The following is a 23,197-nucleotide window of genomic DNA, read 5'->3' on the forward strand; positions in this document are numbered from 1 at the left end:
ACGGTGTCAAAAGTGTCCATTGTAGAATAGTAGAGAAATGTTACGTTTGTTTCATTTGGAGTAAGCAAGATTATTAAAGTAGCTGAATACACCATGTTTTCTTTAGGCTGTTAAGTAAAAAACTTAGAAGGCTCTGGTGAGCTTTCGTGTAAACAAAATCATGGCATATATTTAGAATCTGTGATAAGTCTAATTTCTATGATGATTTTACCATATTACTTTTAAACATCCATACAACGATTGGCCTTACAGATTTTGGCCTAGGCCTTTATGCTTAATTGTAAACATATTTAATGGCATAGAAACAGTGGATAGATATAAGAATAAAGCGTTTGAGAAGCTGTGTTTTCATTATTGATGACGGGAGAATTGTTATTTGTTAAAATAGATGTGCTATCCATCACTATTATATTTTCGGATTCCAAAACATACAATAATACAATGAAGATATCTGTAATGAAGCAACTCAACTAGTAGCTCAGCAGAAATTTGCAATTACAGATAAACTTAAAGACATCTTAAATATTTCCTTAAAGCTTTTGTCTTCATTACAAATGAATGGGCTGCAGACTCTTATTTATTTTTCATGCATATTAGAGCTTTAGTTTGCCGTTAGCCCATTATAGCATCTGTTCAATCACACGCTACATGTCATGAATGACTTGATGAATAAACCTCAAGGCAAAGTTATTCACGGAAAAGAGCTACAAAATGTCTGTACAACGTCGCCATCTCGTGGAGTTATTCTCTCATTACACATGTATTTTGTGATCGGACTCGAGAAGTGTGTCGTGCTACAGTATTACAGTAGCCTACTTGTTTAATCGAGTTTTTATAACAATTTATAAACATAATTTATAATTTATAACATAACATTGCAAGTATTTATAACAACATTTGACATGTTTCAGTTTGTAATAATACATAGAAACCCCCCAAATCGTGTTATATTTAGGTAATTAAAACTGTTGTATCACGTGCTGCTGGTAACAGCAACTATGGCAACGTCCACGGACAGCTTCCATTTTTTCTGTTTGCTGTTTATTTCTGTTTTGTTTACCGGTCGCAGACATTAAAATCATGATAATGGCCGTTATTATTACTAATGTTACGCTCCTCAAATGGACATAAATAAATGAGGGTAGCCTTTGGTCTTGAGGTTGAGCGATGAAACCTTTTGCCAGCGCCGTTAGACCTGAGCTGACGTCACTGCCAGTCAAAGTTCCTTTATTAATACAAAACATTAAAGGCGGGCGAGCCAGTCAACCTAAGGACTCCTCGACTTCTCCGGGGTCCGGCGGTAACACGCACGGTAAATGCAATGTTTTTTCATCTGGACTGAAATACTCAAACAGCCCGAGTCGTGAGTGATGTTTTATGTTTAAAGCGTGACACTAAATTTCACAATAAACACCCATGATGCAGCCCGTTTCCATACAGTCTTGCTGACGTGATTAAACTTTCCATTTTTTGTCTATTACATTTTTAGATTCCAATAATGTAAAGTCACACAATGTCAGCTCTATGGGGTGAGTAACATAAAGAGACACGTGCTTTGAGGACATCAATATAAATGACATTGGATTGAATCTGTAATCTATACATTTAATAAATTATAACTTTCTTGTGTTTTGGTCATTTCAACCACACAGGCCTTTCCTTCCACTTTTAGCCAAAGACAGTTCAGCAATGACCAACTGTACCTTAGACAACAATGTGTTTGATAATGATACTTCTGGTCGGCATTTTTTGTTTGATGAAAGATGGAGAAATGGAGTCTACATCCCAAGTGCTTTTGGAGGTATTGAACCTTCTTTCCAATTAATAGATATTCACTACCCTTGCCTTTGAGTCTACATCACAAACGATATTGGATGTATTGCACCCTCTTTCCATTTATTAGATATTATTTTAACTATTCTTGAAATTGTATACTGTATAATGTCATTATTATTTGTATTGGTAGTTGATGAATGTACTGTACATTTGTGCTATGGTATGACTGCAAAAATCTTAAAGGGGTAATATGGCGCGAACACGTGTTTTTCTGTGTCTTTGGTGTGTTATAAGTTGCCCATGCATGTATTAGACACGTAAAATTGCAAAAATTAAAGTGTCGGAGCAAAAGATGCATTCTATCTAAAAGAGAATGCTCACCCAGACCTGCCTGAAACACCTCGTGTAACAACACCCCAACAAATCTACATCAGTTCGTGGTATGATTTGACTAAGACCAACCAAATGTATACGCCAGTAAGGTGGGCGTACCTGTCAGTACAATTGCTTTGGAACCTGATGTTCCAAATATGGTAAGAGGCGTCACATTTCCGTCACACGCTTGCAGTATTCGACCAATCACTACCGTGACCACTTGACCGGTTAGTATCGTGTCGATAGAAAAGTCTCGTACTCGAAACTAGTTTTAGACGCGCGAAGTTTCTCCGCCCCGTTTCTCCTGATACAAACATGCACGGTATGTGGAAAATACAGCGTTTTTGAACCTTAAATCGTGCATTACATCTAAAACAAACGATAATAATCATTTTAGCCGTGTCATATGACCCCTTTAATAAAAATAAAATATTATATTATACACACACACACACACATATATACAGTATATATATATATATATATATATATATATTAATATTAATATTTACTATAGCATAAGAGAGATTTATCTTCATTGTTAGTCTTTTTTCTATTTTTTTATCAAAGTGGTTATGTGACCATTTTTTCATGTCTCTTTTAACTTTGTGATGTCTGCTGCTTACAACTTCTCAGCTTCATCTAACAGGATCATCTCAACATCTCAACAAGATGATGTTCTTATCAAACAAAACTCCTCAATGCTTTTACCTTATCCAGAGTTCCATGTTTATCGGTCTCACAATTTTACCAGATTTGCCCACCGCAAAGAATTTTCCTTGGGCAACCCAAAACCTCTTGTTTTTGGGTGAGTTTATCAAAATTCTATATTACTGCAATACTACAGTTTTCAATATATTCAGTGATTAATATTTTCTGCATAACTCCAGGGCTGATTATCTCACCTCATTTCCGTCAGTCCTGTTACCAGCTACCACCCCGTCTGTCGGTGAGGGGCTCTGTCTATCTCAAAACTATAAAAACAGGTAAGAGCAGCATTTTATTAACTAAAACTGCAGAACAAAAATGTCCTTATATGTGTATTTACTTTATATGTACTGTATGTTCTTTGTTGCATACTGATGGTAGACTCTTTCTATTTATGTTTATTTTAGGTCAAGGGTGAAAAACAAGGCGCGTAATCGTGTTGATGCTAAAAACAAATGTAAGCATTTTATCATTTTTGTTCACACAGATTAACTGATTTATTGTCATCTACCAAGTTAAACCTTCTAAATGGGCTGTTGTTAAAAGCTTATTTATGTTAAGTGTCCTTAGCTTGGTAAACTTAGCTTAGCTTGTTAAGTGTTTGCTTAGTGTTTAACGGGTGAGACCCCTCACCTCAAGTCATTGATACATTTCACATGTACTGTACTTGTGGATTTAATGTAACACCCACAAACATTACTTAGTAGCGACTAAATCCAACCCCTATATACACATAAGCAAACACACACCTCACCAGACTCCTGTTATAGACAACACCTGTCTTTTGGATAAGGTGAGCAGACTGTTAAGTGTAAACCTAAGCAAACTATGCTCTAGTCTAACCAGCCTGTGGGCCCATAATTGTTTTTCAGTTCACTCCTACCCTGATCCGCTCCTGGGTGCCACATCCAATTTTGTTCAGAGGATGACGGAGATCTCCTCCCTGGAGGCGGAAACCGTCCGGCAGGAGAAAATTAGGAAACTCAAAAAGATCAATAGGCAGGACTCTTAATTAGAGTTTGTTAACCAAAGAGGAAGCACGCAGCTGAATTAAGAACCGTGCCAAGGTTGTGGAAATTAAATTAGGGTTAAACAGCTGATGAATAAATCAGTGTAAATACACCAGAGATAGGCTGTAGCTACATGCATTATGAATGAATATGTTACATTTTTGGTGTAACTAGCTGAAAGTGTTTGATTTTAAACCAAATTTACCTGAAGATGCGTATTTTCCATGAATAACTGCCTTGAATTACAGTGATAATGCATTTATGTGATATGTTAATAGAAAAACAAAAGAAGTATTGAAAATGGGTTATATTGGAAACATATCGCTATTGGGAAGATTGAAAGGAAGTGTTTATTTTCAAAGATTGTGTACTTTTTTATATATGTCTACTACAGATACAGTAGTACATTATGCAAAACAATAAAAAAGTATCAGATTATCAAACGTCTGCCCTCCGCTGGTGCTTACAGAAGATCCACCCTGTGCATATTACAGTTGATTACAATGATGCTCTGCTAGTATTAGATACATATTTTTTCTAAGAAAGAAATTGCATTGCCAGGGATTTTTCCATATTTTGTCAGGTCATTAGGATATAAATAAAAAAATGTACACATTTATATGTATTTATAAAATGAATTTTAAATGTTTAAAATAAAGGTACTGTTTTGGTTATAAGAACATAAATTCACAAATTCACAGGATCTTAAAGATATTAAACATTCAAAATGATGAATTTATGCCTATAAAACTACCTTAAAGGGATACTTTACACAAAAATGAAAATTCTGTCTTCATTTACTCACCTTCGTGTTGTTCCAAATAAATGTCTTTGTTCTGGTGAACACAGAGAAAGATATTTGGAAGAATGCTTATAACTAGACAGATTTTGCCCCCCAATGACTACCATATAGTCGGAAAAATTACTTTTTCATTTTTTTTGTTCTGTTGAGCACAAAAGAAGACATTTTGAAGAATGTAGGACAGGACCAACAGTTCTGGGGCACTTTAGACTACCATTGTATTTTTACAATGGGGGGCAAAATATGTCTGGTTATAAGCATTCTTCCAAATATCTTTCTCTGTGTTCATCAGAACAAAGGAATTTATACAGATTTGGAACAACTCGAAAGTGAGCAAACGATAACAGAATTTTCATTTTTAATTAAAAAAATACATTAAAATAAAATTAAAAAAAAAAAAAAAAAAATACAGCTTCAGTGATTTTATATTTTATGTTCTGACCAGAGCTACCAAAATGTTTTTTTATTTAAAAATATATACTGTGTGAGTGGTTGTAAACAAAAACATCAATATAATAATAAAATTAACCAGAATATGTAATATATCTTCTGCTTATAAACACATTATACTTCCAGTGATTATTATACTAAAATGAAATGATGCCATGTTATAATAAATTTGGGTTAAATTGTATTATAAATTGCTAAATTGTATTGAAATACAAATTAAGACACAAAAAAGCAAATATTAGTAGCATAGAAACTGATAAGTTTACAAACAGTACCTTTTGCAGATGTATGAGTGCATTTCAGTTGTGAATTCACATATAAATTTATTCATTTGGCAGACGCTTTTATCCAAAGCGACATACAAGTAGGAGAGCATATAAACATTTTGTCAACACGCTAAACAGTACCGGACTGCAGGTAATATTGCAACACTCAAATTCCCTGTCAACCACTCTCTAACAGCAAATGCAAAAAGTCTGCATCCTTTTCACTGACAAAATCATTTATGAAAGCAACGATCAGCAGATCAACAGCAATATAAACAATTGAAAAAATTTTTTATATGTGCACTTAAATTGCTAAAAAAGACTCTAGCGGATCCCTTTTACTGTCTGAAAATTCAAGAGCTGCTCAGGTTCTCCTAATGTCCTGTTTTATCATTGACTTTCCTGGCTTTCAACTTTAGTCAATCAAATTGACCTGGAACAATTACAAACAGTAAACAAAGAGTCCTTTAATAAAAGACTGCCACAGACCCGCCCACAAGAGGTTTATCATTTCAGCTCAGCTCATTTTAATGCACCCCAAACCAGTCTGACTCATGTAGTCCGTTTCTTAGACCTCTTTAATTTAAGCCTATAGTCTTAGAGAATCACTGCTTTTCTAGCTAATTAAAACATTTCAGAAATATTTATCTGCACCTCTAATACAAAATACATAATTTCCAGACCATTAGCCCTCGTGGCATAAACTTACTATTTACTAGAAAGAATGTCATGTTTATGTTAATGATATACTTCAGTAAGTTGCTTACAGAGAGGTGACCGTGTGCAATCTTCATCTTCATGAATCTGAGAACAGTGCCCAAGCCAAAACTACACACAGCCAAATCCGCAAATCAAAAGGCCCAGATTTTGGCAAGAGTTTTAAGAGAGCTCAATAGAACAGTTAGACTGAATAACAGAGGTCCAGTTCAAAGAGTGACTTTGAGATCATGTGACATCAATATGTGCCATATCAGACAAAAACCTCTTAGTTACTTTTTTATCTGATAAGTGAGTAAAATAAAATGGCAGGGGAATGCTCAACACTGGGGTGTTTTATGTGGTTTGGTAAAATATGAACATTTTATAGATTAATTTAAACCAGAGGTACATTGTACATTTATGTAGGCTACAGTTATTTCTGTTAATGTGTTACACTTCATGACTGCATTACATCAGCATTCCTTTCAAGAAAAACGTATTACAAGAAAGGTGTAGTTGTCTGTGCCCTTCCTTAAAGCCAAATAATGAAAAAAGATACAAAGCCACTAAAAGCTTGAATTCATATATCATGCATTAGACAACCTGACAACAAATGCATTCATTTAGATGATCTTATTGACTATATTGAATCTTAGGCGAATATCTATGAGACGAGGGTTTGGTTTATCTTTCGAATCTCTCTTAAAGTGAAGAAAAACAAATATTTTTTTGTGGTAGACAAAATAAAACGTTATACCCTCACGCATGTTCTGCCTGTCATATGTAACGTATGCCACCATGCCTCATGTTTTATATGGACACTCTCAATATGCGCATTCTGGTTGAGATAACCAAGACAAATATCAGGTAGACACACACTCTTTGATCTCTCCGTTGACAAGAGAGCAAACAGTGAGAACACACCTGTTGGACAAACGGAAAAGGGTGTCACCTAGGGCTGAACGATTAATCGAAATCGAATCGCAATCGCGATGTGAGACGTTGCGATTTGCTAATAGCAAGAGGCTGCGATGTGGAAGCGATGTGAAAAACAGGAAACGCGTCTGTTCCAAACCCGCTTCGAGTAGCATTCTTGCTAACCAACTGAGTGAGCGCACCCCCGTTATGCCTAATCAGCACTGCCCTAGCCAACTGCGTAACGTCCGACATGAAAAAAAACAAACAAACAGAAGGCAGGAGAGAGACAGTGTGTGTTATTATGGCATCTGCAGAGTCAGATCGATCATATTAGGCAAATAAATACTAAAGAACCGTCCAATACAGAAGACCGCACACACAGCCTGTGTCATACTCGCGCGTCTCTGCCCCGCGTTGTGCGTCTCGCGGACGAGCCGTTTAAACTTGACGCGCACACACAGCCTGTTTCGTAATGACGTTTATAGTACTTGAGACCGGCTCCACACGGGCATCTGGCAATATGGACGAGGCTTGACGCACACGCGCACCCTGTGTCAACTCACGCCTATCTCCGCGTTTCAAACAAATGTAAATTCTATCTAACTGTTTTGCTAATTTCACTTGGATGAAATTAAACATTCAGCACATTTTCTACTTGTTTTAAAAAATCCCACATACTTAAAAAAATTATAAATCAGCCTATGTAACCTATGAACTATTTTAATAATTCACTAACACAATAGAAAATGTTATGGATTTAAGGGTTACAATGGGAGTTGTATTTGTTTTAATGGAAACTATAATAGTGTACACTGGTATTTGGATTCTATTGGTGTGATGTAATCTGGAAGTTGGGAACCAATTGAACAACAGTAAGCCCTATTTGAATAATGCGCAAAACACACTACAAAAATGAATTTTGTAATGGTTTTAATGGAAACAATTAGAATTTCTGTAAAGTTTTTTTGTTGTTTTCTTTCAGCAGGGTAACTGTGCTCCACACAACAATATTGAGCTGAAGCTTGAATTAGAAAAGTAAAAATCGCAAATCAAATCGCAATCGCAATGTCTGTCAAAAATATCGCAATTACATCTTTCCCCAAATCGCACAGCCCTAGTGTCACCCAATTGACAATTCGGGAAAAAATGCTCTAAAACAAGTATAAAGAAAATACAGTGCAGTAATACAGAAATCGTACAAAGGCTCATTTGGTACGACATCACTAAATAAAGACATGTACAGTTGTTGTACAAAACTAATACATTCATCAGACTTTGTTGCTTTGGTGTCCCATAAATGTGATAAGGAATGTTCCTAAATGTTGCTAGTAGGCCTACTATATTGATGCACATTCAACTCCACCAATGGAACATGAATTGTTTGAATTTGTGTTTACTTGCAATGGTTGGTAACCACATTGGCTGTCTGCATCCATGCCAGTCTTCTCATGGTCCTGTGGTATGCATAACATTGACATGACCCCACATAACTCTCCTTCAGTTATACACAGTAGCGAGTAAACACTCTTAAACACACACGCAATGCATCTTATAATGAAACATACACAATGCAAAAATGTTTGATTAAAAATGAACGTTTATGATATACAACACACACCGTCAATGAGTTAACAACAGACCAACATCTTAAAGGGACAGTTCACCCCCCCAAAAAATGTTCTTTTTTTGTTCTGATGAACACAGAGAAAGATATGTGGAAGAATGCTTGTAACCAAACAGTTCTTCACCACCATTGACTACCATAGTAGGGAAAATTTCAAAAGGTGCCCCAGAACTGTTTGCTTATACATTCTTTAAAATATCTTCTTTTTTGTTCAATGGAACAAAGAAATGTATAAAGCAATTTTTCCTACTATGGTAGTCAATGGGGTCCAAACCCTGTTTGGTTATAAGCATTCTTCCAAATATCTTTCTTTGTGTTCATCAGAACAAAGACATTTATGCAGATTTGGAACAACTTTTCATTTTGGGGTGAACTGTTCCTTTAAACAATGAACATTGAAAGACTTTATTTGTTTACTGCATGTTATGTTTGCATTACAAACAAAAAACAGATGAAGTCTGATTGCATATAGACTTGACAAAATATGTACATCATTCGGTTTTTTTCTTGTATATCAACAGGTCACAACAAGGTTTTAAAAGAATTTGAGTCTCTTTAATGCAACAGTCAGTTCACTTCACTGAAAATATGATAATAGCATAATGTCTGTTAACTTAATGGACTTGGAATAAGACAACATTTCTAAACAGTAATAAAATCTGACAAGAATAGTTTGATCTCAGACATTTCAAAAGTGATTTAATTGAAAGTCAGTATTTCAATACCTACTGTATAACTGCCTGATTTTCTTATTCATTTTTCTACAAGTGATCTATCTCGTTCTTATACTGTTTCTACTGTTACTCTTGCTTAACTTAGCTTTTCTTGTTGAAGTGAAAAATCAAAGGAATGACATGCAGACAGTCGTAACAAATCTCCTATGGATTAATTCTCATGAATATCCCATCATTCCCTTGATCCTGTTCTCTGTGCGTGAGCAGGTCTTCGTTCCCGTCATTATAAGTCAGTGTTCCCTGATGTGAAGGGTGCAGTTTCAGTCAAGTGTAACAAAAAACAGCCATTCTACATTGCATATTATTTTTTAATATTATTTATTTGTTTGTGTTTGGATGTGCTACGCTCTGCTACCAGATAGTCACCATTAGCAACTACAACCACCCACAACATCCTGGAAAAGTGTACGTGAGTGTTGCTTAAACAAGAAGCCCTGAGCTTCATTCAGTCTTTTCACAATAGCATTGATGCTAAATTTTCATGGTAACTAATATACTGATTAATATCAGTTTTATTGATTTTCTTTGTCAACAGACTTTGAATGTTCTGAGCTTTGTGATTTCCATTTGTGTATCTTACTTTGGTATATAGAGTTATGGATCTGACAAGTTCTAGGTTTCTATGACTAGTAAACAGATAAGATAAGATGTGTTTATACAGTTCTGGATATGTTCAATGTTCCGTTTTACTGCTTTATTGGACTATGTTTGAACCTTGTGTCATTGTGTCGTAAATAAACAACACGCGAATCCTGCTTCTGATTCAATTATGGCACCGCTGTGATTAGATTCAACAACCTAATTCTCTAAAGAGGAAATGAAGCAGACATACCACAGCAAATAAACAACCCCAAACAATCCACAACAGCCAAAAAGTTGTCTTTGATAAAACAATAACTGAAACATGAAATGCATGGTGACATCTAACATTGCTGTGCGTGGCCCCAGGCTCTTTAAACTGGAGCGGGGCCAAATGTTCACATTCCTCCTACGGTTTCTCTGCTGTACAAGCTTCTGTTGTCCAGTGAAAACAGTCTGGGCACTGATCCGCGATCAGTCTGATGTGGCACGCCAGGGCACGGCAGCCAAAAGAGCGACAGAGAGAGAGAGAGAGAAATCTCACACACACCCTTCACTCAAACAACATCTCCCCACCTCTTTTTTCTTCTCTGTCGCTCACTTTGTGCCTTGTGTACTGTAGTGAGGACAGAGACAGTAGGTGAGCTTTATAGATCTGGATTGGACATTCAATTCTTCTTACAGTGTGAGCTCTCTGTAAATGTGTTTCTCCGTGCGGCCACAGGTATTCCAGGTCACTAGGATTCCTCCAGGAACAACTTCACCTACCTGTGACTCGTTTATTTCCTATCTAGGAATGAGAGCCTCGCTGCTGTGTGTAAGAGGACCCAAACGCTGCAAGGAGAACATATTGCTGTCTCTTCCATTTTAGAGTAGTAGGGTTACGGCTTCTTTGTTCATTTTTGGGCCATCATGGGGTTGTTAGTGGAGCAGAATGCCTGGCTGTTTGTGGCCCTTTTATTTGGGATAAACCACTTTGCTGAAGGGGGGTGCTCAGGAAGGTGTTGTCAAGGAACAGATCGCACCTGTTTTACTACAGACTGGAGGATGGACCGAGCCTACGGGACGTGCTATTGTGATGAGAGGTGTGTCAAAACGAAAGACTGCTGCTTTGACTACCCAACAGCGTGCCCTGGTAAGCCATATTGCCAACATGTTGCGCTATTAAAAAAAAGGTGTTTCACGATGCCATGGAAGAACCATTTTGGCTGAATGGTTCTATAAAGAACAATTAACATAAGAACCATTCTTTGTAATGGAAAAAATTCCTTAGATTATAAACGAAAGAAATACATATAAATTAAAGAAATAGAATAGTATTTGTTAACGTTATAAATTAATTAACAATGAGCAATATCGTTTTTCAGCATGTATTAATCCTTGTTAATGTTAATGTCAATACAATTATTCATGTTAGTTCATGGTGTGTTAACTACTATTTACAGTTACAACGTTTGATTTAAAAAGGCTTAGTTAATGAAATTAACATTTACTTAATAAATACTGTAGAAGTATTGTTCATTGTTAGTTTGTGTTAGTTAATGCATTAAAGGAAAAGTTCACCTTCAATAAGAAAGGTGAAAAATGTTGGTAACAGAAAACCGTTGGTCCCCATTGCCTTGGATTGGTTTTGTGTCCATACAATAGAAGTCAATGGGGACTAAAGGTTTTTGGTTTCCAACATTTTTCAAAACTTCTTTTGTGTTTTGCAGAAGAAATTCATTCAGGTTTGAAATTACAACATGGTGAGAACATGATGACAGAATTGTCATTTTGAAGGTGAACTATTTGAATTATGAAACATACACAACCATATTGTAAAGTGTTACCGAAATGGTTCTTTGAGAAAAGGTTCTTTGGGGAAAGGAATTAATTGTAGCACCCTTTCTAAAGAATATAAAGTAAAAATGGCTGTTAGAAATTAAACAAACTAATAAACAAAATAATACATTCAGTAACATTTATGGCTAAAACATATAAACCAACGTGACAGCATAGGACTAAAATACTTACTGCAATGAAGATACATTTTCTGAGGTAGTCTTATGGTGATTTCTTTAGGAAATAGATATTTTTTCAAGGTATCTTTATCTACAGGAAATCAAGATGTTGACCCTATGTAAACTGTATGGTACTGTAAAATAAAAAAGTGATACATGTGTAAAAATGAATGGCAACATATATTTAACATGAACTCAACATGCTTCTTCTTAACTAGTCAAAATCTAAAACAGCACGTTGAAATGACTTATAGAATATTTGATTACACTTCAAAAATTAAGTTAACCAAGACTATTCTGCTGTGTTTAGCCCAGCCTTGTGTCATGAGCGAGTGGAGTCACTGGAGCGGATGTGCCCAGCCATGCCAGCCCTCATTCCGTGCTCGGAGGCGCAGCATTCAGATGAAACCCCACAACAGTGATCAGGTCTGTCCAATGCTGGAAGAACAGGCAGGCTGCATGGAGTATCAGGACCATCAGGGCGGCTTCTGTGCTCAGACACAAGGTGCAGTATGAACGCAATACAGCGCTTAGCTCATAATACATTCTGAATGTGAACTGGAAATGAGCTTTAGTGGATCGTAAACCTGTTCAGAGTTGATAATTTAGCTGTACAGGTGCATTAATTCTGTTGGATTAATTCCAGGAACAGCATTCATAACCACAATGGAGTACAGCAAAGACAGAACACACGATTTGTATGGGGCCCCGGTGAACCCTGGGTACGTATCACCACAGCTTAAACAAACACAAAGACACTGTTCACGATGAGCATTTGTGATGAGAAGGCTGTTTATTCAATCCAATGAATTGTTCATTACTCAAAACCACAAACCTATCCTATTTTATCAATGAACAGTTTAATTTTGACCTGCAAAGTAAAACACCCTTTTATTCACCTCCACACTTTTTATAAAGACTATAAATTCATATTCTACATGAAAGCAGTTAAACACAACATCGCCTATTTCACAGATTCTGTATGGAATTCAAGCTGGAGTCTCTCACACCACAGTGTATGGTAGAAAACAGACCCTATACTCGCTGGATGCAGTACTTACGGGAAGGTTACACCATCTGTGTGGCTTGCCAACCTCCAGCCATGAGCAACCACAGCCGGAGTTGCCAAGGAGATGGTACCCTAGCTGAGAGGTACTGTAGTGTAACCATACAGTCACAGTGTTGTTTAGATACCTTGACAAACACACATTATACTGAGTTCATAGTAAGGTCACGGTCGTTTTCATGGTGAAACAAAAAAGCCATGAAACATTTTCTAAGGATTTATTTAACCCACAGTTGAAGAAACACCCACAACTACACAGTTTTGTAGCTAATGCTCTTCTGTTCTTGACAGGAATGAGCTTCTACACTGGCAGGCAGTAGGAAGTCCTCGCTGCAGAGGAACATGGAGAAAAGTCCAGAGACTAGAGCATTGCTCCTGTCCACTAGTACACAGCTTCATTTTCATTTAAACCCAAAATCCTTCGACAACAGGTGTTTTACTAAACAAATCCTCATAGGAACAATATGTCAGAAAACATTTTTTCAAAACCTTTATGTCTGAACAGCTTTGTTGCTTTAAATGAACACGTTTTTCTGACAAATATCTTCACAAAATTTAAAGGCAAAACATAGATCACTTTTTCTTACATACGCCCTCTAGTGGACAAATATTTATCATTCAAAAACAAATCAGACTGCAATTTGCTCTTAGTTTATTTACAACAAATAAATGGGCAAAATGTGATGCCGCTGTACTTTAGTTTTTCTCTCAAAATAAAGCATAAGTAAAATTCTGTGGGGGAAAAAGGCCTTATAAACATGACCATGCATATACATGTTCCACTCAATACATTTACATAAACCGCACTGCTTGCTAATTATGACAACTTTCAAGCAATAACTCCAAAGGTACTTAAAAAAATAAAACTTGAAAAATTAAAAAGAAACACAGGAAAAATTCAAACAAGTCCTCGGAAACTTAGACCATGTTGTGTTTCTTCATCGTTCTCCACCTGTCCTTTAGCATGACACTGGTACGATTCTCGAAATCAAATTCAATCAGAATTGAGGCCCATTTCCCCACCCCATACTGCCTCACACCTGCTTTAAGCTTCTTATCTTCTTCTGAAGTCCATTTCTGCGAGAGACGAATCGTTGATGTGGTTTAGTAAGCGCAAAATGCTACATTACACATATTTATAAATATTACATGGTTACTCACCCTCCTGCTTCGGCTTGTTGTACTAATATTACTTTCTAATACTGAAGGAACACTACTCCTCTGGGTAACCTCTGTTAAAAAAACAGCTTTTCATGTTTACAGATTTAAAGTTGTTAAGATCGATCAATGAGCCTTTTTAGAATTAACATCAGATATTACATCAAAATGATTCTGTATATACTGCAGCAGACGAAAAACAGTTCACAAATCAGAGTACTTACCACAAACAGAGCTTCTCCTGAGCATTCTTTGTTTTTTCTTTGCTGTTTCGGGTTTCCATGGGCCAACTTGTTTTGACAAAAGTTTCTTTTTATGCCTGCAAAATTTTAGATCGAATGCACAATTATTTTTGTATAAATAAAAGACAACTCCATTTGAGAACTGTTAGGTGTTGATCATTACAGAGTCCTGTTTATGTTTAAATAACCTGAAGGTTCTCACCTGTTATTTACCACCAAAGGGTCCACTTGGCCGTCATTCCTGTATGTAATGACCAACAGAAATCCCCAACACGTGAAAACTTTCAATTGAAATGATTCACAGTAAACACACTATTGCACAATACAGCTCTACATTTTACTTTTAAAAAGTTCATTTATGTAACATGACCAGAACGAAATGTTATTTATTGTTTTAATATAAATTCATTTTATTTTATTACTTTATAAATACTACGAGGCGAGAAAGATATTACTCTTTTGAATCGTTTGTTGACTCCGGGCTGGACAACGCCTTCTTGCCACCGTCCTGTTCACATGAAGCTTGATCCGATCTTTCTTGACGTGCCTGAACCACTTTTAATGCTGCCTAAAACAAAATTAAAGAGAAGTTAGTTTATCTTCTCATCACACTGTCTGAAAATTCAATGTGTTGGCATCAAATAATACCTCACTTTGAAAGCAAAAAGCCCTTATTGACTTCTCTTGAGTACTCCGTATCATCTTTCTTCCCTTAATAGGTTGTTGAGTAATGAGTGCTCGGCTAATTGCTACATTTCCATACCCTCAGGAAAACACCACAATTCTAAAGGACCATTAGGCAAACTCCCAATATATGGTAACCGCATTCAAACCAATGTCAATGCGGCCCATTAGTGCTTGGAGAAACTCAGGATAAATCAAAATAAATCTGAGATTTATGTAAGGTGAAGCAGTTCTCACATAAAAAGGTTTATACCTCAAGTAAGAAATGAGAAGCATCCTCCTGAGAGTCAAGGAACATGTCAATTTTCTCCAGGAGCTGATTGTAAGTTAAGTTCATGAGAAGTTGGTCATATGCATCTTTCTTGTTCACAATGCTGGTCAGCTTTCCATGTAGTTTCTATTAAGACAGACACCAAAGCTAAGCAGCTTTCAGTCAAATGCTGTATTATATGAAAAACATGTTAAACAAAACATGACATTAAAGTGACTAAACAAAAGATATTTTGGGGGGTTAACTTTTCCTTTTAACAGCACAGGTGAAAACGCACCTCTGGTATCTGAGTCTCTTCTTCCAGCCACTGCAGTGTGTCCTTCCCCATCTGTGAATTCCCATTTCTTACACACACGGCAACACTCTACAACACAAAACAAATGAACAGGAGAAAACACACATCGCCTTACATCTATTAATTGAACTCATCTACGATATGAAACGACTGCTATTCGCAAACACAATTACCTGAACAATCAGTAGATTCCTGATCTTAGTGTGTAAAGTAGAATCAGAAACTAAATCCTCCAATAAATCCCAAACGTGCACCGCTGACATCAAGGGGGTGACCTGATCATTCTTTTCATAGTGGACATCTGTCAAACATCACATGATCTTTGTTTACACGTGACAGCGAGCAGGCTATTCTGTTACCAGTAAATAACTGAATACACCAAGTACATCATGTTATTAATTACCACTTTGTATTATAGTTTTTCATATTTTAACATAAGATTTATTGATTAGCCAGAGATTTCATCCAAAAAGGAGTTAAAGTTAATTCTTTACAAACTTGTGTGCTCCCTGGGAAACAAAAACACATGGGCAGTGCGAATGGAAAGATAAGGCATATGAACATTATATTGTTTTACAATGTGCATTGTATATTGACATCAGTTCACTAAAACAAACATCTTTTTTAAAGTAATATTGTGAAGTTACTCAGTTCTTCGCCGTCCACCACTCTGGCAAGGAAACAACAGATGGTTCTCTGAGATGAATGATCACGACTGGCAGAACATGATTCAAGCTCATCCACTGTTGCTGTAAACGGGACAATAAACACACACTATGGCTTAAACAATACAGTTAAATCCGCACTTTAGCATAGCAATTTCCATTAATAAATGGCACATTTTAATGCAGTGATGATTAGTGAATTAGGAACACGTTACCCTGAAATATGTTTAAAGTCCTGCGAAACTTCCCCGCAGATCTGTCTCTAAAGAGCCGACACAGCGAGGTAAAGTAATAATCAATCATCCATGACTGAACAACCCCGTCCACTGCTTGGAAATCTGTTTGGAAATCTGTAGTGCTGGAGATCATATCATGTGACTTCTGCTCCATGTTCATATGTTTGTGTTGACAGTAGAACCAGTACGTTAGAACTTCCCGCCGCGCCAACGGTGACGCGGAGAGTTTATGACACGCTCCAAACGCAGCGACACCTGCAGGCGTGGAGTAAACAACACATCCCTTTTAAGTGTTTATTTAACTAGACACGTTTCTGTGCAATTACATTTTTCCCTTTCGGACTTTTTGTTCGTGTTTATAGTGCGAGCATTACATATGAGACGTAATTGTGTACTGTAATAGGCCTATTCTGTAGCATTAACTATAGTGCATTAATAATGTAGTGTACTTTTATATTCACGACAGTAACTGTTAAAGTAAAACATTCTATAATTACTAGAAAATGTATTTGTAAACAATGTAAATTGCACATTTTTTTGCAATACCTACTCCTCACTCTCAAACTGTGTGGCATATAATTCACCACCAGGTGTCGCACTCGTTTACGCTATGAAAAAGATTTCAGATGTACAGTTGAATTAAATTTGGTTGGCTTGCATCGTTTCAATGAAATGTTTTATACTAAAGAACCGCTAAGTCTGTGTTTGTGACATTCACTCATATATTCAAACTAAATGTTGTTATACTTTGGTAAAAGGCTGGTGGTAATTAGGGTTATTAAGACTTATGCCAACCAATTTATACTAAAGGTAGATGATTCTGTGTATGTACAAAGTAATTAAACAAGAACACAGTTATTTTTATTGCCCTGCCATATTTGATTAGATGAATAAATACTACATTTTGGACGCTTTGTTTACGGTTTAGATGAAACTCTATTGAATAACTGTGAACAGAAGTGATCGACAGGGCATGTTTAATAGCGGGGGTCCCAATACAGCATGCAGGGAGAGTGTTTGTCATATGGCACCAGTTTTATATTAATTTTGACAAAGTTGTTGAACAAGAAAACAGCTCCTGCCTTTGGCTACAGTAACGAAAACCCATAAGATATTAGGTTCAATTACACATCACTCATGTGTCTACTGCCTATTGTTTTCTTCATTCCCAACAGGAAACACATCCACAAGTGGGAGATTTCTGAAGGGCAACAAGTTGCCAAAGATGTAATTTTTCATTGTCAACACTCGCCTTTTAGCCTCCCGCGCATGTCCAAAATGTACATTGTGACCTTGTCATTTTTTGCAAGCTGCATGTCAGCTCCGATAAAAACTAAACATGAAGAACACAAGTAAGTTATTTACACATTTATTTGTTATCCTGCATATGCTAGTAGACATAACATAGACAACGCGGTTTATTTTACAGAAATGTTGACATACATGTACCATGACAAAGTGTGTTCCGTGATCACATAATTGTACAGATTACTACATGCATTCAAAGATGCTGATATGTGCAGAAACTGTCTGCGGATTAAAGGCGTCTACGGACGTGGAGATACAAGATAACATCGTTTAAACAATCAAAAAAAAAGAGAGGCAAAAAACAAGGGAGACAATTCAGTGTAGCATGAGAGAACATGACACATGGACGACACATTATTGGGTAAATAAAACCTCGCTTTCAAACAAAATCAAATCAAATCAAACGCTTGCCATATAACAAATGATCATGGGAAGATAAACATGCTCGCTCACAGTCCATCAGTTTATTTTAGCATTAAATAATACCATCGATCAAAGTCATACAGGCCCAAATGTTCTCTCTGTTACGGCTCCCGTCAAGAGAAATGCTAGTCATACGACAACATGCTACAAATAACAAAGCAATTGATTGCCTGGTGGGATAGTTACGCAAGAACATTGTGCCTTTTAAAAGAAGTTGTTAATGTGTGATTTTAAGCCCCTGTCTTTAGATTTGATCAACAGGTGCCTAATTGACCTATAATGTTAATATTGTATTTGTGCAGTTTTTGAGGAAACAAACTGAGCCTGATCCTGACTGATAATTTATAGCAGGGCCATGAAACTGTATTTCTAAACACATGCAAACAACTCATGATGTGTCAACTTGCTTGTGTTTATTGCTCCTGCTGTTCTTAAACAGTTCTTGATGTGTGTAGATACTAACAACAGAATAATTTCTGCTTTAACATCATGAAAAATCCACTACCATGCCGAAGGTGCCTACAGGAAGTGCAGTCACGCACCACTACAAAATATAATTTATAGATGACACTGCTTTCTCTGTATGGCATAAAAAACACGTGAGATGACTTCAGAGTTAACATTATGAATAAATCTGTCAAAACATAAACAGGCAAGTGATGACACATTTTGCTTTAAGAAACATTAACAAGAATAAACAAGATGATGCTTTTTCAATAAAGAAAACATGAACATCCACCATATCAGAACATTAGTGTCGTAGAAAACCTGAGAACTTAATATTACGCATATCTATTACTTAGACCTGATTTTTTTCGCCTATAAAAAGTAGAATTTTCTGTACAGTTCTATATGAACAAAGCCAAATGATTTGTAGCCTTCCCAGAAATTCTTACGAACAGACACGCGTCATTCCAACCACCATATGGCAGGAAATTGTGGTCGTGCGCAATTTTGGTTTAGAAAAAATAGAGCCACCGTCAGCATTAATTCATAAACATAAAATACGTTTAATGAGCCCACTGAATAATTTAAAGAGTTTGATTTTTTATATGTTAAATTAACCTATTTGTACATTTATAAAAGACCCTCACGGTCCAATTTGTTAAGAGAATCTCATTTGAAGACTTGTGTAGTCATGTGGTATTTTTGCAAAATGTCAAATAATCTTTGAGTGGTAACACTGATATTTCAAATATTAAAGATATATAATCTGAAAAATACAATTGTAGTCTCTGCCTGTACACTTACAAATCCATTAGACTGTAAATAAAGTGCCACAATTCTTGGCCTGCATAGATTGCAGTATGCTGTATTGCACTTTCCACCGTAGCGTATCCGCGAGAATCAGCTTCTGCATTCTTCTGTCTTTTGCGATCTTCATTAACTTATTGAGATTGTGTGGTTTCTTCAAACACAATGTACATTTTGGAACAATCAGTCATCTGCCATGCCCAAGCAAGTAATATACATATATTTCCAGCAATCTTGGAATAAAGGCAACATAAAATAGGTATTCTCTCTGGTGACAGGAAACCAAAAACAGGCTTTAGTCCAGATGATAACACAGAAAATGTGAATCTAAAATAAATATTCACAAATACTCAGTAGAACGAAATTGAGTTTCTGTTGAGGACAGACTAAAAGGTCAGGCGTCTAAATGATACAGATATGGTGAAATATGTATAGCAACTCATGTGAAATTTAAAACTGTAGTGCCATTTACACCACTGTAGGATTTAATGTGTTAATTCACTGAGTTGCTTTCTGTGTTAATTCACTGTGTAAAACATGTTATGAATTTTGGTCCTTTTTGTAGGTAACGTAGTATTGATATGACTGTTACTTATGAGTTTGAAGGGAAAAACATTAACAATAGTTGTCAATATTAATGGCCAGAACTACTTACCTGATAGTCAAATTCCTATTTAAAATATGCAATTGTTTTATTTTTTGTGCTATTGTATATTTGAGCATGTAAAAATCAGTTAAGATATACACCTTTTGTATATCTTATTTATAAATTTAAAGCAGGCCTTTAAAGCTTTTTTCTGAAAACTCCATCAGACGTCGCTTTTTGCGATACATAATAGTCTTTTGCGAAGCACATTTTTACAACTACTTTATAGAATTTGATTGCTATTTTCATGATGTATTTGGCAACTACAGGCGTATGTGTAACTCTGTATATCAAGAAAACTGATGCAATCCATCATCATAAATAAACCTCTGGTCATTAAATCTAAGAGTTTGATAAATGGTGCTAATTGGAGTACAAAAAAAAACGAAAATGTTAGTGACATTATAGGCCATTGCTAAACCGTAACACAAAACACGTCTGCATTAGGTATACATTGCATTTCCACAGAGAGTGATATGTTTCAATACGTCGCTACTTTGCTCACTTTTCACAGTCTTTGACGAGAACCCCCTCCTTAAAAACGAAATAAAAACAAACAAACAAAAAAAAAACATCTACTATGCTCCCTGTGGCTATGTGCATTGTCATTGCTGTAGTCTCTGTATTTACTGTGGAGTGCTCTCAGCAAACTAAGCACCATAAAACGGCTTTGTTAATATGCATGCTTTTGAAAATCTGTCCCCCTACGTTTGTGTACGTCTCTATAAAAGAAAATAAGTGAAAAGGTACAATGTACAGGTAAGTCAACGTGTCCTCATCGTTGGGTAAATACATTCTGAACAAGTCTCTTGTTTGCACCCGCATCCTCAGGTTTCGTCTGCGAGAACCGCAGTCTGATTTTTACTATTGACAATGACACAATAACAAAGGACTTTTCATGCCATGCAGAAATATCTTTCAGACCGCATCCGTGTGCACTTCTCCAGTGTGTTCGTAGCTTCTCTCATAACCCACAGTCACATCCCGGTTTCACAGGACGGTGAAAGGTTGCCATCCCCTGGCATTAGATGGATCTCTGGCGTAAACATGTGGTTCTCTACCTTGTGTTCACTTTGGTTGGTGTCCGGCTTCTCCTCGCCGTTGTCACCGACTACACCCTGAGTGCCGTTGTGTGCTGCGCGTTTGGGTGAGGAGATGAGCGCGGAAGCCACTTCCATAAGGTCCCCATGGTACTCCTGTTCCTCCAGTTCCCCAAGAAGCAGTGCTGTCTCTTGAGGATAGTATTGACCGGCTTGCCTCTTCGGAGAAAGAACTACACCTTTGTTTGGAAAACTAGGTGGTGGCTCTGAATCTGAACAAAGTGGCGAGCACTCTCCTTCAGGGTAGTCGTCCTCCACGAGACTGTTGTTGATATCCTGTGGTGAAGAGGTGTGGGGTGGTGTCAAAGGAGCATCCTCTGGTGTTTCGATGAAGTTGACTTTGAGGCCTTTTGTTTTCACTGGATTCGTGCTACGGATGGAGCTTTTGATGTTCTCCACCACCTCTGTGAAGTTCTCTTCAGTAGGCTCTTCGTTGTCATCCGGACAGAAGGTGTCGGAAGGTGTCAGCTGGCCGAGATGAAAACATGCTTTCGATTGCCTTTTCTGAAGCTGTTCTTCTGTGCAAGAAGGGGTGGACGTCTTGTCACCCTGTCCAAATTCAGCAGTGCAGCTTGCAAAGCTGTCAACGCTTGATATACTTCTCATATCAGTGATGGTTCTTTCCTTGGGTTGTCCTTCAGTGGCGGATGGGACTTCTTTCATCTCCAGTTCCACCTCGCTTTCCGCGATCTGCGGAGCGGCGGTTGTGTTGAGATCAGAGAAAGACTGCGTCTTTGTCATCTGGTTATACATTTCCTCCAGTTTCTGAGCATTCAGATGCTGAGGACTCGGCGTTCGGACAAACTCCTGCGAGTCTTGCGGGCCACTTTCGGGAAAATTCTTGTCGAACGATCTCAGGCTGGTATCCGAAGACGTGCGTTTGGGAATATTCCATCTGCTCGGAGAGAGGTGGTTATCCATTGGCTCTTTATCGTCGCTTTTGTCCACTACGACATCCATTAACTCCATACTCCGAGCGAAGGCATCCTTCAGATTCATAGAGATGATACTGCCATTCCTCTTGGCTCGTTCTAAGGCCTCTCTTCTCTTGATGGCTTTCTCCTGTCGTTTCTGCTCTTTGTAGAACTCCGAAAAGTTGTTCACAATAATTGGGATGGGTAAGGCAATGACCAGCACACCAGCTATGCAGCAAAGTCCACCAACTATTTTACCAAGCAGAGTCTGTGGGTAAATATCTCCATAGCCCACTGTTGTCATGGTAATCGTAGCCCACCAAAACGAAGCCGGGATGCTGGTAAATTTCGTAGCATCCTCGTCCTTCTCCGCAAAGAACACCAGGCTGGAGAATATCATAATTCCCATGGCCAAGAACAATATGAGTAAACCAAGTTCATTGTAACTGCGCCTGAGGGTGAATCCAAGGGACTGAAGTCCGGTCGAATGTCTGGCCAGTTTCAGAATCCTCAATATTCTCATGATACGGAATATCTGCACCACCCTCCTCACATTTTGGAACTGCAGCACACTTTTGTTTGATTCTGTCAGGAAAATGGTGACGTAGTAGGGTAGTATAGCTAACAAGTCAATGACATTTAGTGGCCCTTTGAAGAATTTCCACTTGTTCGGCGACGACAGGAAGCGCAGGAGATACTCCATTGTAAACCATGCGATACACACGGCTTCAACATGAGCGAGTTGAGGGTTGTCATTGGCTTGGCCAAATTCGTCTGTGACTTGCAGCTCGGGCAAGGTGTTGAGGGAGAGTGCAATTGTTGAAAGAATGATGAAGAGAATGGATATGATGGCCAGTATCTGCAAGAGAAAGAACGAACACATTACATTAGTTATTATGTTTTTGGATCATTATGCAAGAAACAAAGAAATCCTCAAAGTTTAAAACTTGGAACAAAAGAATAAAAGAATGTTTGTGTCTCTTACACAACCATA

At 37.2% G+C, this 23,197-nt stretch overlaps 4 protein-coding genes across 5 annotated transcripts in view; 2 read left to right on the forward strand and 2 right to left on the reverse strand.

Moving 5' to 3' along the window:
• Positions 1-940: 940 nt before the first annotated feature.
• si:ch211-171b20.3 (uncharacterized) lies at positions 941-4,284 on the forward strand. The gene is made up of 6 exons (XM_057323380.1): positions 941-1,529; positions 1,653-1,801; positions 2,788-2,959; positions 3,042-3,137; positions 3,267-3,316; positions 3,732-4,284. The coding sequence occupies exons 1-6, from the start codon at positions 1,525-1,527 to the stop codon at positions 3,869-3,871; spliced, it is 612 nt and encodes a 203-aa protein (XP_057179363.1). The 5' UTR covers positions 941-1,524; the 3' UTR covers positions 3,872-4,284.
• A 6,119-nt stretch (positions 4,285-10,403) lies between these two features.
• Positions 10,404-13,427, forward strand: LOC130547051 (somatomedin-B and thrombospondin type-1 domain-containing protein). 2 transcript variants are annotated; one of them, XM_057322694.1, is made up of 6 exons: positions 10,563-10,581; positions 10,666-11,076; positions 12,252-12,446; positions 12,588-12,663; positions 12,917-13,093; positions 13,299-13,427. In XM_057322694.1, the coding sequence occupies exons 2-6, from the start codon at positions 10,854-10,856 to the stop codon at positions 13,414-13,416; spliced, it is 789 nt and encodes a 262-aa protein (XP_057178677.1). In that variant the 5' UTR covers positions 10,563-10,581; positions 10,666-10,853; the 3' UTR covers positions 13,417-13,427. The 2 variants fall into 2 exon arrangements, with proteins under 2 accessions (XP_057178676.1, XP_057178677.1); XM_057322693.1 differs by having other exon boundaries at positions 10,404-11,076.
• Positions 13,428-13,437: 10 nt separating this feature from the next.
• Positions 13,438-16,752, reverse strand: terf1 (telomeric repeat binding factor (NIMA-interacting) 1). The gene is made up of 10 exons (XM_057322692.1): positions 16,538-16,752; positions 16,305-16,406; positions 15,831-15,958; positions 15,640-15,726; positions 15,345-15,488; positions 14,863-14,975; positions 14,610-14,648; positions 14,390-14,484; positions 14,169-14,239; positions 13,438-14,084 (listed from the first exon to the last, which is right to left on the reverse strand). The coding sequence occupies exons 1-10, from the start codon at positions 16,716-16,718 to the stop codon at positions 13,926-13,928; spliced, it is 1,119 nt and encodes a 372-aa protein (XP_057178675.1). The 5' UTR covers positions 16,719-16,752; the 3' UTR covers positions 13,438-13,925.
• A 900-nt stretch (positions 16,753-17,652) lies between these two features.
• The window catches only part of kcnb2b (potassium voltage-gated channel subfamily B member 2b), an 85,034-nt gene continuing 79,489 nt past the window's right edge, over positions 17,653-23,197 (reverse strand). Inside the window, exon 3 of the mRNA XM_057323203.1 lies at positions 17,653-23,062. Within this exon, the coding sequence (XP_057179186.1) occupies positions 21,167-23,062 (1,896 nt within the window). The 3' untranslated portion in view covers positions 17,653-21,166. The remainder of the gene's footprint in view (positions 23,063-23,197) is intronic.

Source organism: Triplophysa rosa, linkage group LG23 (genome assembly GCF_024868665.1).
Source record: "Triplophysa rosa linkage group LG23, Trosa_1v2, whole genome shotgun sequence".
In the NCBI taxonomy this organism is placed as follows: domain Eukaryota; kingdom Metazoa; phylum Chordata; class Actinopteri; order Cypriniformes; family Nemacheilidae; genus Triplophysa; species Triplophysa rosa.